This window comes from Triturus cristatus, chromosome 12 (assembly GCF_964204655.1).
Source record: "Triturus cristatus chromosome 12, aTriCri1.1, whole genome shotgun sequence".
Classification (NCBI taxonomy): Eukaryota; Metazoa; Chordata; class Amphibia; order Caudata; family Salamandridae; genus Triturus; species Triturus cristatus.
The window spans coordinates 76,519,948-76,534,288 of record NC_140595.1 but is presented as its reverse complement, the minus strand read 5'-3'; the positions used below and the strand labels follow the sequence as shown (position 1 = coordinate 76,534,288).

Here is a 14,341-nt window from a genome sequence, read left to right as displayed (position 1 = left end):
TATTTTTGTGATTTTTCCTGAGCGGAGATTTTCCAAATGTAGCGATGTAACATCCTTTCCTGCTCGCTCTGCTCAGCGGTTCAGCGGACGTTTAGAACATTTTATGTTTCTATAATATTGCAAGTTTCCCTATAAATATTGTTAGCCTAGAGAGGGTTTAAGGTCACTTTTGCCACTTCTTCCCAAACCTGCGTTGGTGAGGATCGATGCTGTGAGGACGGCGACTCGGGAGACTTCTACTGAGAGACTTGTCCTGATGACCCATTCTGACATTTAGCTAGAATAGGTAATTATGAGAAAATGATTTACTCTGATTGATTTCCTTTGACTGATTTTAGATAAAGTACCATAATTTTAAATACGGTGTTGGTGATTATTTCTTGTCAATTATTGAGTACTCTATTTGATTATTGTTGTATAGATTGTTTAGATTATGACTCAGGACAATTACAATAACTAGGTCTTATCGACCTCAGTGTAGATGTGGGTTGTTTAGGAGTTTTATTTCCACAGGTTCAGTGCTGGTAGAGTATTTGAGCGTATGTTAGTGAAATGGGCCCTAGTGTATGATGAGTGTATGTGCGTGTAATCGTGAAATTACTCTATCCGTGGAAGTAGGGAGATTTTGTACACCCCAATCTGCATCAATTTCCTGGTAGCAGAGGATGGTTATTGATGATTGTCTTGATCTGATTAGATTGCTTGTACATTAGCTTATTGATTATTGATTATTGATTGATGTTGGTATATGTACTAATACTATATGTTGGAGTCGTCATGTTGAGTTATATGTAGTGCTTCTGGAACTTGGGAGCTAGTAGCAGTTCCGTAGTAGGGCAGAGGGAAGTATATGCTGCTCTCGGGAAAGACGGGATTGTAGGAAAAACGTGTGACAATTGAAGTTGCGCGTCACATTGTCTGGGTTCGGAATCAGTGACATTGTCGTATGTTACTATTAGAAATATTTCTGGTATATAAGGAGTGCGTATGGTAGTGAAGGTTATCTGTGAAACTCTGGTCTTAAGTCCCAGGGATCCGTAAGGTTCACCGTTAAAGCTTATCGCGGGAGAAGTAATAGGTATTCTCTGAGCTTGTTTGAGAAACTGGGCAGAGGTAAGCTGCTTGGTTAACGTGTGATATAATTCTGTAGTGGAGCAGATTGTTCGCTGTTCTCGGGAAAAGCAGGATTCTGTGTGTATGTACTATATATTTCCTTGTATGAATGTGCGTGAATGCTCATATATTTAGTTGATTGTAAGACTCTTTGGACAAGTCCTAGAGGAAACAATTCATGAATGTATGTTAGAAGGGCAGAGTAGAGGGATGTGCTACTGTGTCAACGGGATTCTTGTGAGATAGATTTTCTTTACTATTCTGTGGTTAGCGAAGCAGACAATGGAGATGTTTATATGTTGTAACTAATAGATTTTGTAGAAATTTGACACGGAGTCTACTGAGAAATTTTGTAAAGGAGGGGTAGACGAGTGACAAGAGACAGGAGACAGAAGCGACTGCAGCGACTGCTGACGTCAAATAGACCGCGCTCTGATTGGATATTAGATCAGAACAGTGCTCGCGCTGAGATTGGTGCATTGGTGTGAGCCGCGCAAGGATTGGAAGAGCTATTCTAGTGACGTAGGCGTTCCAGGATTGGTGCGTTAGTGTGAGTCGCGCTGTTATTGGTTGAAAAATCATATTGTGCAGTTGTAATACGGAAGGGATTAGAAAGTTTTGGTAAACGTTAAAATGTATTACCAAGAAGAGAAAAAGAAAAAAACATTGTTCGGGAAAATCAGAAAGTGGTTCGACAAGGATAAAGATGTTAAAACAAGAGAGGGTGAATTGTTACCTCCATCGAAAACACCTGCATCCTTCATGGCTGCGAGATATGGGTATCATACCTGTATATGGTTGGAGAATTGGGTTAGGTATACAAAGGAAGATGGTGTTTTAGCATTTCCAGAACATGGTTCATTTAATCTGGCCGTGTTGAAAAATTTACGGGAAAAGATGTTATGTCTTGACCCAAGACCAAGGCCGACACAGTTTGAGGCTTTAGTGGAATGGGAAGAGGAAGTACATGAGCGAGAGAAACAGAGGCCTGGGGGAAACTATAGGTATATGTTTGGGAGGAGACATGGTCGTAAAACTCATCATGATCGAATGACGAGATGGCGAGATGCTAGTATGTCAGAGGGATTATATCCTATGAGAACAGTTGAAGAGGGAACAGAAAGGGTTCCTGAGGCAGAAGTGAGGAGATATGGAGTTAATGAATATGAGGATGAGGTCTTGAATGACATGATTTACAAAAGACCACCTCCATATAGACCGGAACCAGAAGAGAGTACACCAGTTGTTTCTCCGATAAGAGATACAGTGCGTATCATTGAGACAGAAAATGTGACACCTGAGTTAAGAAGTGGTAATCCTTTCAGGGAAAGGGAGAATAGAAGCAGTGGCGAAAATACGAGAGAATTAGCCAGAACTACATCGGAATTGACTGAAAAGATCAAAGAGCTGACAAAGAATCTAGACGCTGTTACGGTGCCCGTAACTATAGGTCCGATTATGCCTGTGTTTGACAAGCAGAGGACGGGTGAGAGTGGTTTGGTGATTCCATATGTTGGGAATAGATTGACAAGTTTGGCTGGTCCTTCAGGAGATTCAGGAAGAAGGACAGAAAGTAGTGATCTGAGGCAATCCAGACATGACACATGTAGTGAAGGATTAGAGGTACAGTCTAATTCAAGACTGGATGCTAGTGAAGCTAGTTGTTCAGGGATGCCGATTTTAGAACCGCAGAAGAAAGTGGTTCCAGTGAGAAAAACTACTGAAATAACAGCTGAAGATTTGAATGATTGGATGAAAGTTCTTCAAAAGAGGGATAAAGATTCACAGACAATTGATGTGGCTAGGTTACGTGTAGAATTAGAAGAGCTTGTTGCAGGGACAGTTCCTACGGAAATCCTGAAAAATCATCATGATGGTGAATTGTTATTTATGTGTAAAAACATCACCTGGAGAACTAAAAATACACATGACAGATTAAGAGCAATAGCAAATGACTATGGAGTTGACATTGATAAAGTGAAAGTTTTGCAGAAGTCTTACAGGATGGATTTCACAGATAAAGATATTGAAAATTTGAATGGTACTGGTAGAACAGGACAGATTAAAGAGATGATCGCTTTATTGCGAAAATGGGGTGATGTTGAGAAGTGGAAGGATAGGTGGTACAAGAAGAGGGAAGAATCAGGAGATAGAACTTATTCAGCATTTCCTGTGAGAGAAAAAGAGAAACCAGTGGATGCTTATCCTATGAGAGAAATACCTGGAGGAGGATATGTACATGTTCCATGGACCAGACAGGATATTTTATCATTTACAAATGATCTCCCTCGATTGAGAGAAAAGCCCGTCGAGTGGTATAGGCAGGTAGACAGGTTTGTGAAATTGTCAAAAGTGCTGTGGATTGACCTGAATAGTCTGTTTGATATAATTGTTCCAGCAGACTTGTGGGCTGAGTGTAAAATAGTTGTAAGTTGGCCTACTGAGGAATATCCAAGAGATCAGAGAACAGGAGCACCAGATCCAGAAGTAATGAGAAAGTATGAGCAGGTGATCGTATACCTGAAAAATAAAGTACCTCCAAAAGAGACAGACTGGGTTAAAATAGATCGAACACATCAGGAAGCAAAAGAATCAGTTCATGCTTTTTACGAGAGGCTGATACTGGCGTTTAAGCAATTCAGTGGAGATGAAAACCTGGGTGACAAGGATTTGAGTCATTTTGTATACAGATTTGTATATGGCCTGAGACCTGAGATTAGTGAAAGAATTCGTGAGCATACTGTGGATTGGCAGAGTAAGAAAATAGATGAGATTCTGAGACATGCAAAATACTTCAGTGATGAAATTGAAGCAAAACAGAGAGAGCTGAAAGAGAAAGCAATGTGGGCACAAGTGAAAGTTGCGGAAAGACAGGAAGCACAGTTGGTGGAACAGGCGAATAATGCAGGAAATAATGCAGGGAATAGACCTAGGTATGCAGGGAAAGGAAAGGGGAATCTTGAGGAAGCTAAAAAAAAAGTTCCCATGTCACAACTGTGGCCAACTGGGACATTGGAGATCTGAGTGTACCAATCCACCATTAGTGAATAATGAGGGAAAATACTTAAATCAACAGGTGCAGAACGAAGGGAATAATCAACAGCAGCAACAACAGAAAGTTGTGAGACAGCAGAGTCAAGAGCCAAAACCGCCCTTGCCGCAGAATAGAGGATCACAAAAGTATAATCCGGATTCGGGATTCTACAATGATGAGCAGGTAAACAAAGGGATGATGAAAGAGTGTCTGGTGTGTAGTGTTGTGTAAGGAGAAAAAGACATTTCCAATTTCTCCTAAAATGGGACTAAATTTCACTACATTTTTTTTTTTGGGTTGTTTATTTGGTGATAATATCACCAAAGGGGGGATTGCTGGAGCAGAGTTTTCTGATGAAAATCTATTGGGTTTTTAAGCTCTGGGTTGTCTATTTGTCATAATTAAAATTATTAATTATTAATTACTAATTATTTGTTTTGTGTAAATGTTTTAAGCTTACCAACACGTACTAATGAGAGGAAAACCGACACGTGGGAATGCTTTCGTTTGCTTATTAATAATGTGCATGTTTTATTAAATAAACGTTGCTGAGTGCTGTTTATTTTAAAGCACGAAACGCTTTTGAATTAATGCTTTTCTGTGTTGCAAAGTCTAGATAATTACATACACATAAGGGTATTAGTGGGGTTAACACTGTTTAATCACTATGCTGTGGTAACGTTGTTTTTGTCTCTTTTAATTAAGATGGTCTATTTTGGCCTAGAATAAAATGGCCGCCGTTTGCAGCCTGGCCTCGAGTGAGAGATTTGTGATGAGAGGGCCTTGCTGAATATGGTTGAAGTCATCTGACCACAGTCTTCGCCTGGTTAAAATTTTCCGTGAGGACAGCAGCAGTGCTGGGCAAGTCTCCAAGAAACATCCGAATAGCCTTGGAGGACAAAGGAGCCATAATGAATGAACTGAATGGACTCTGAAGTCATCATGTTAGTTCCGAGGAAATGTGGATGTTAGAAGATACTTTTAGTTCCTGTTCTGTCTTTTTATTTTTGTGATTTTTCCTGAGCGGAGATTTTCCAAATGTAGCGATGTAACATCCTTTCCTGCTCGCTCTGCTCAGCGGTTCAGCGGACGTTTAGAACATTTTATGTTTCTATAATATTGCAAGTTTCCCTATAAATAGTGTTAGCCTAGAGAGGGTTTAAGGCCACTTTTGCCACTTCTTCCCAAACCTGCGTTGGTGAGGATCGATGCTGTGAGGACGGCGACTCGGGAGACTTCTACTGAGAGACTTGTCCTGATGACCCATTCTGACATTTAGCTAGAATAGGTAATTATGAGAAAATGATTTACTCTGATTGATTTCCTTTGACTGATTTTAGATAAAGTACCATAATTTTAAATACGGTGTTGGTGATTATTTCTTGTCAATTATTGAGTACTCTATTTGATTATTGTTGTATAGATTGTTTAGATTATGACTCAGGACAATTACAATAACTAGGTCTTATCGACCTCAGTGTAGATGTGGGTTGTTTAGGAGTTTTATTTCCACAGGTTCAGTGCTGGTAGAGTATTTGAGCGTATGTTAGTGAAATGGGCCCTAGTGTATGATGAGTGTATGTGCGTGTAACTGTGAAATTACTCTATCCGTGGAAGTAGGGAGATTTTGTACACCCCAATCTGCATCACCAGTTAGAGCTCAAGGATGAAAGAATGCAATTCAACATGAATGTCAGGCCTGTCACTTCCAACCTGGAATTAGTTGAGGAAGAACTAGAACTATTGAAACTGGAGTTATGAGCACAGAATGGAAGGCCCAGATTTTTTTTTAGATGCCAGGTTTTATTTTGGTTGCGTTCAGCACTCAAATACAGTCTGCTGAAGCAGATAATAATAAAAAAAACAATAAAGTGATGGGTGGCATGCTTGAATTAATGGAGAGAAGGTGGTAGCCCTCTAGTTTGTGAATTGCATGATGTGAAATCAGAAAAACTTGGTACAGTTCTGGATTCCCCCTTCACCAACTTGTGTTATCCTAGGCAAATATTTTATTCTACATACACTCATTTCTCTTCATTACCACATATAAGAGAACCTTTCAATACGTGTGCTCAGAGTATGCATTGTGTAAAAATAATCTGGTATTAATGGGAAACGCTTCTGCATGTTAAAGAAATATATATGTGCTGGAGCGGGTTATGCAAAATTTTGTATACCCACCCCATTTTGCATGTCAGTTTATTAATTAGATTAATTAATTAATTATAATCGTACTAATGGTTTGGAGTGATGTGGAAATAACTAATCAACCTTATTAATGACCGAAATACACGTGGGATTCGCATCTGCATGGCCTAATTAATTACGTAAACTAAATTTGTACGCATGCAAATGATAGATAATGAGAACATTGCATGATATATGTTGCTTTAGTGATGTAATTGTGATTTGTGCTTTATTTTGTAAGTATAAACCGCATTGAGTGTTGCTTTTGGCTAGATAAATACACACACATATGGGTATTAGCGAGGGAATAACATTTAATTAGTAATTTCTATGTATTAATTACGTTTTGTGTTTCTTTGCTTAAGTTGACCATTTTGGCCTGCCGAAAGATGGCTGACTTTGGTGCCTAACCCGACTGCCAACGCTGAACAAGGCTTGGGTGAAGTGCGCCTGCGCTGACAACAGATACACAGTGGCCTGGACCTGACCCCAGATGAACATGTACCTTTCAAGGACAGTCTGGGACGTCGTCCAAGTATTCCGAACAAAGACTGTTGTGTGAACCGGAACTGACAAGGGTCATAACCCAAAAGACACTTTCGTGAGAAACCAAAAGGATGATCCCTGATTGCCCAATCAGCGAACTCGGATGTCTAAAACTTTGATACATTTGATATTGATTTTACTATAAATTATGGTAGAATAGAGAGGTAGAGGCGGGTTCGTTTCTGGCCTTTCTCGATTTCCTGACGTTATGCTGACGGAGAGGATGGTGACACTGCAGGACAGCTGTTAGCTTGAATCTTTGATAGACTGAATTAATGCCCAAACTCCTGATGAACTGAATCTGCTAAAATTGATGGGCATAGATTTGCGAGACTGCCAGATTTGACATAGAGGATGACTTTAGCCAGAATAGGTAAATATGAATGGCAACTTGATCAAATGAATGATTTAATTTGCAATATTAATATAAATTTGGATTTGAACATCTACAGAAATGAGTTGGGTGGTTTATTCATTGAAATGTGTTAATGAAAAGGTTAATTAGAGTATTAGAATTTCACTTAAAACTGCAACTAACAGATCCGTCCCGGTTATGAGGGAAATACCAAATGCGAAACCTAGGGCCTAATGAGTATAAGAAAGGTTTGTAGGTTTGAAGCTCATTAGGGTAAAGTGGTATCTTCCTCCCTCATTATCCAGCGCTTGGAAGTATAATCGCCTCTTGCACGGACTGATGGTGAGTGTGTGTTGGTGTTATGGGCCCCACCAGCGAATGTATGGATAGTGTGTGTGTGTGTGAGATCTTTTAGTCCGTGGCAGTAGGGAGGGATTTTGCACCCCGCGCTGCATCATATGTTGTTATCATAAATAGGTTATCATACTTTTACATGATGTTTGTCGCATAATTTAATTGCCAACTATTTACAGGGCTCGCCTCGCGCACGGGCTCTTAGAGCCCAGCCCGAAGACCCTTGGCTCGGCTCTCCCTGTTATTTTGCTGGCTCGCCCACCTCTACACAGATCCATGTGTTGCGTAGAGCTCTCTGCCGAAACGTCTTTTGGTTCTCTTTTGCCCCCCGTGAGATTCATACCTCCCCAACCTAAGTTTATTTTAAACAGGTCTCACAGGCTTTTCAGGGACACTTCTGGAACAACTAGGAACACTCATATAACCAATTCCTGCTTGACTTTTAGAACGGAGGACGATTTCTGCGTCGTGCGCACGCGTAAACCGGCGAACTATCACGTGATCAGTTATCGTTTCCTGGCTAACGAGCAGTGTGACTGCGCGCCGAAGGTCACTTCTGCCTTTACCAAGATGGCGGCGGCCGTGTGCCAGTGCTACCGGGTAAGAGATGGAAACGGGGGCCTCCTTACCCATGAGTGAGGGTCGTTGGGGTTTGACAGATGACAGTACTGGAGCACAGGGCTTGGGAGATGAAAGCAGCAACCCAGTAGCAGTGAGGGCGGCAGCAGCAGAAACCGGTAGAACGTTGGCCCCAAAAACTTGGGGTGAAAAGGGAATATAAGATAACAGAGGACTGTAGGGGAGACATAAATACGAAATAGACAGATGACAGACACTGGGCGTAGCATTACGACCTGAAGGGGGACAGTCGTAAATAGGGGTTAGACCTGGATCTTTGAATGGCAGACTTGTGATGAGGGCATGGTGTTATTATATCACCTGTATATGGCTCTTAACACTCCTGATTTGGGTGGTGAAGTACTTGCCCACACGCATAGCTGCTAGATTGGCTATTTGTGACATCATCATGGATTAAGTGTGCTCATGTGTCCCATTCTGCGCTTTATGTGTGACACAGTGAGTAAAATCTAATTGCTATTTAACTGATCAGAAAGAGTCTCCTGTGGCGCAACATAAAGCACTTTGAGTACTGCTTACTTTTTGATCAACTTACTTGCACTGAGGTGATGCTGCTCACTGTGCCAGTGTATTTAAACTTACATGCTTCTGCACATAGCAGGGACCACTCACCATCAGCCTCGTAAAACAGTGCACACCATGACCGCTATCAACCTCTCCTTTACCCCTTATCCTGTAGCCCAGATGCAGACGCTGCTGGCATCTAAATGCTGGCTGTCATAATATTTCTCTTCCTATTGACACCTTTTTTTAGACTTGATGACTTACAAAGAACAACTGCTACTGAGTTTACAGGTGCTCTCAAAATTGGGTGAAATTGTTGCAGTGTGGGAATATGCGGAAATATTAAAGAGTTGTGTTAATCTGAACCGTGATGCGTGGCACTTGGCAGGGCTGTTACAATGTATATGGTGCTGAATAGCTTCTTGGTGAAAGTTTACACCACACATGCAGTTTATTCAAGACACCAGAGCATTTTCAAGGCTCTCCATTCTAGCTGTACTTTAATGGAAACAAATATATATATTTATTTATACAGTGTGTATCATTAGGAGATGTGTATGTAATCTGTAACTTTGCCGGATATATATATATGCCGTTAGGCACATTAGAGTATCTCAATTTCCCTTCTCCTTGTTTAGAAATATCATAACGCCATCAAAACAATTGCTACAGGAAAAGATTGCCATGATTCATTTTGCTATAGAATTCTAGGTCACATGGTAGGCCTTTACGTCTGTTGTGTATATATATGAAAACAAACTTAAAGGCCTACCATATAACCTCGAATTTGTACTTTTTATTCTGTAGCAAAAAGAATGATGGTAATCTTTTCCTGTCGGAAATGTTTTGATGGCATTCTGATATTTATAAACTAGGAGAAGGGAAATTGAGTCACACTAATTTGTCTAACGTCTGACAACATGGGCACGTTGAGTTGGAAAACAGTATGTAGCTTTAATAGCATGCAGTCCTCAAGCTCTCTGTGAAGACTTGAGTACTGTTGACACTGGTACTCCCAGTGCTGTGATTGGAACTCTGCTGCTCTATGTGTGTCAATATCTGCAAGATATGAAGAAATCGCAAGCTCTTGGCAAATGATCATGAAGTTTGATTAAAAGTGGGCTTTTGGTCTTTCTATTCTGGAAAGTGTCTTTGTTTTATTTTACTATTATGGTTCACTTCCGCTGTCTTGGTGTGTAGCTTTGTTGAATTTGTATTACCCCAAGTCTGGTCCTTATGAGGAAGTTGTTGTGATGCTCACTGCTGGCGGTGTCGTGCGCAGATAGGCAGACAGAGGTGTCTGGGGGCTCAGTGTTCAACTGCTGTAAGTCTGTCGACCTGGAGAAGAGTGGATGAAAAACAAAGTTGCTGCTCTGGGGGCTGTCAGACACTGCGTGGTCACAGTAGCCAGGCGCCTTGCTGGAACACAAAAATAAGCAAGGCTCTGCACCCTGATACAGCTCGGGGCACTGTTGTGGTGGTCAAATTGTATAATGTTATTGATCATGAACTCACTGTGCTGACATGAAAACATGGTATGTTCAGAACCGGACTTGGCTTGATTATGAGTGATGATGATTCCCCGTGTACCTAGCAGAGTTTATGATTGAAGATGTGTGAAGACACGGCTGTGTGCTCACTGCCAGCGCAGCTCACTGTAGTTCCTTGTAGAGCTCCTACATGCCTTGTGGGGTTAGTCCAAGTGCGCTATAATATGCCTGACTAATGCATTTTTGTACAGTGATGCAGGCACAATCAGTAAAGTGCATCAGTCACACCCCTGATGCGTGGTACCTGGCAGGACAGCACACAGATATCTTTCTGTAGTAATTGTGTTGGGGAACGCAGATCTTACAAGTGTGGTGCATGCAAAGCGTTGTGAGGGATAGATCCACGATTTACGTTTAAGATATGTTAGCAGAATTGGCTGTGCATGAACCTTTGTTGTACTTTTAGTTATTATAAATGATATTCCAGCTTTGTGTCTGTATTGGTTGCAGCATTAAGGTGGACCACTTACAATGTTATGAGGCTGAACAAGTGTGTGGGCGTAAAGAGTGTGTGAAAAATGTGCCTGGATTTACTGTGAGACTGTCCTTCTTCTATTTGATCAGCATGGTAGGGTGATAATTGAAGATTAAACTATATATGTAGTACTACCTGCAGTCTTGGTTTAAATTGAAGTTACCCGTTGTCCTGCATTGTTTGTTAGATCTTTCTATAGTATGCCTATTTTAGTACTCTGCTTCTCCATTTTCTGTATGGTGGTCAGTTGAAGTGGATTGAGGTAGTACACTGGTCATAGCTCTACTCTGATGTCATTCAATCTTCTATCTATTAATCTGTACTAAAACAGGAGTGAGTGTTTGTCATGTAGCTTTTTTGGGTTATAGGCAGATCTGAAACCATGATGACCATTGAGAGCAGTGTACTAAGGGAGGAAGGGGTCTGTGGAGAACACCATGATGGGGTCAACGCCTAGAGGACCGTTGTTGGTTACTGGAGACAAAGGATTAAAGTGCCTCTTTAATGTGTATGCAAGTGGCGATCCTACTAAAGCATCCCTCCTGCCACTTAGGGAAATGGTCAGTCAGTGGGCCTTGTCCTGGTTAAAGAAGGTATGTGGTGTAGCTCTGCATGTTGCTGTTCTTACTGTTATTCTGCAACTCTTGCAATACGAGAGAGCCGGCAGTGAGTGTTTTCCATGAATTAGATGGGGTGGTAGATGCGCACTGTATTTGGGTTTAGGCCTATTGTCAGTAATTATGAGAGCTTAGTCCCCATTTATAATCATGCAGAAGAAGTCTGCCCATCAGATTTTTCAGGAAATAAATTATATTAGACAATAATATTTTAAAGTACAGAAGGCATTTTGCTATGTCCTGTCCCAAGAAATGTTTGAGAAATTAGAGATTAGTAGAACATTTAGCTTTTTATGTGCATTTAACAGCGACGTTGGTTAATACTGCATAGAATTTCACACAGTGTTGCAGGGATTTCTATCTCTGAATTTATGGGAAATGTGTGGCAAATAGTCCATGTTAAAGCACACGTGGAAAAAGTATTTGAGATTTACTAGACATTTCTATTCGCAGTTGTTGTATGGGGCATTTGAACTTCCTCTGTTCGATTTTACTCAAGACACCACTTAGCAGATGCAATGTTTGCACCCATCTTTTTGTGAATAACACCCAGAGACTCTTTGATAACCCTGTTTTGCTAAACCATTTGATATAAAGATGGAAGACCAGTAAGATTGTTCAGACAGTTAAGCACGCTCTTCTAGGATTCCACCCTGATCTGAAGGTTTCACCGTCATCATGGAAATGCCTATCCAGTCTTTTTTCCTTCTCCAGTAGACAGAAAGAATATTCATTTTGGTTGGGTGATGAAAATTGTGAATACAAATATCTTGTGTGAAGCACAACAGCGCAGTGGCAGTCTTACTGATATTTGTATCGTACTCCGTGGATGGGGGCTTTTTTTTATGGTAGGAATGTTTGTTTACCCCTGCTGGTCTTTCCGTTTAGCTCCAAGATGAATGTCGTATACTTAAACCAGTTTTTACATGTCAGCCGTGGGTTCTTTCGGGCTGTTGAGAAAGATGCACATACGAATCGGGTTAATCTGGCGTGCCAAATTTTTTCTGTCTTGCTGGTAATGTTAACGCATAACTCCATGTCACCAAGGAAGCAGTGCTACAATACTGGGTATCTGTTTAACATCTTAAAGCATTCTGGGAGGTTTAGTCCATTTTCACTTCAGTTGATCCAATTGAATTAACACATCTGAAATCAATTGTTAAATAAAAGCCCAGTACTCTAGCATTGCTTGCTTGTTGATTTGGATCCATCAAATACCCTACCTACAATTAGCTTAGAGGCATTCATCTTCCTGGGTTGATGTAAAACATTACAGAATAGGCGCAATAGACAGGTGAGTTAAGCAATTTGTGTAGAGGTGTAGGTGGGTCAGGGCAGGTGCTAGAGATCTTGCCGTTGTTTACTGGCAGTTTGACATTAGGTCATATTTGATTATTTTGTTGTTTGATGTATTGCTGTTCTTTTTAGGTCGAGCCTAGCGGCAGCGCGTGTGCGCTGCTCGCTCTGCGAGACTGCTGTAGTAGAGTATGGGAGAGAAGCCGTGTCCACTCTCCTCCCATATTTTTCATTGGCTTGTGTCATTGTCTTTCGTAAATGCTGCCTTCTGATTCGTTAATAGGCTTGTTAATCCCTCCTTAGTATGGCCTTGTCTTCATTTGTACCCTCCCATGATGACTGGCTCTTTTACTTCGGTTGTTACATGGGATCTGTTATTTAGTCTGTAAGCACTATTTACTATATAGATTTTCTCTTACTTCAGGCAGCACGTGCGCTGCTTCAGCTGAAACCGCTTGTGTTTTTTAAAGCAGCACGGCTGACCCTGTAACACGGGCGCCTGCTTTCAATCACTTTAACCAGGCATTATCTCGTGTTTGTTTAAAATCTCCCCCACCAAGTAAAATGGATTTAGAAATGATTAGCAAATTAAGTCATGAGAATTCCAGGTAGCACATAATCCTGTGCTAATGGGCTGAGGCTGACAGCAGCACATCTGTTTTACATGTCATCTGTACTAAAGTCACCTGGCGGGTTGTTTTCAAAAGCCTGTTTTATTAACAACACAACCACCACCACCAATCCCACCACCATCAGTACCACCACGTACACCAATACCACCACCAATATCACCACCACTAGTATCACCACCAATACCACCACCAATTCCACCACCACCAATTCCACCAATGCCACCACCACCACCACCACCATCATCATCAATACCAGCACCACCAATACCACCACAAATACCAATACCACCACCGCCAATACCACAACTACCACCAATACCACCGCTAATGCCAATACCAGCACCAATACCACAACAAATACCTATAACACCAATACCACCACCACCAATACCACCAATAACCGTACCACCACCACCAATACCACCACCAATACTGCCACCACTAATACCACCACAACCAGCACCACCAGTACCACTACCACCAATACCACCACCACCAATATCAATACCACCATCTCAGCGCCTCTGGCTCATTAGTTATAGCAGGGGCACTGTAGGAGGCTGGAACTGCAGCCGAGACCATCCATCCCTCCATGCCTGCCATAAAGCACAGCCCACCCTGCACCAGGAGGTGAAGCCGGGGCCCTACTACAGATGGACTGTTTTTTATTAGGCCAAAGATAGCAATGACATTACACAATGCCACAATGCACACTCAAATCACGGTGAGGGTAGGAAATAGCCCCCCTCCCACTCTTCCTCCTGAGCCGCGACAGTGTAATCACAGAGCAAAAGGTGCTGGAGCACTTTGTTAGTGTTTATAGCTCGAATCATATGTAACTGTCACTTCACTCTTTGTGTCTGTGTAAGTTACAACACTTACACATCATCTTCACTGCACTATTTATCACTACTTCGAAGACGTCACAGGCCGGTCTCTTCCTCTGATGTTAACACTCTAGCAAGCGGTCGAGAAGGTCTTTAATTGCAATGCAATAGGTCTCGCATTTACGAGAGATTAAGCTATTAGTATTGTAAAT

At 41.4% G+C, this 14,341-nt stretch overlaps 1 protein-coding gene across 1 annotated transcript in view; it reads left to right on the top strand.

Annotated features, from left to right (window-relative positions):
- The first annotated feature begins 8,051 nt into the window (after positions 1–8,051).
- TIMM44 (translocase of inner mitochondrial membrane 44) overlaps positions 8,052–14,341 on the top strand; it is a 122,363-nt gene continuing 116,073 nt past the window's right edge. Inside the window, exon 1 of the mRNA XM_085639907.1 lies at positions 8,052–8,189. Coding sequence (XP_085496033.1) covers positions 8,160–8,189 — 30 coding nt within the window. The 5' untranslated portion in view covers positions 8,052–8,159. The remainder of the gene's footprint in view (positions 8,190–14,341) is intronic.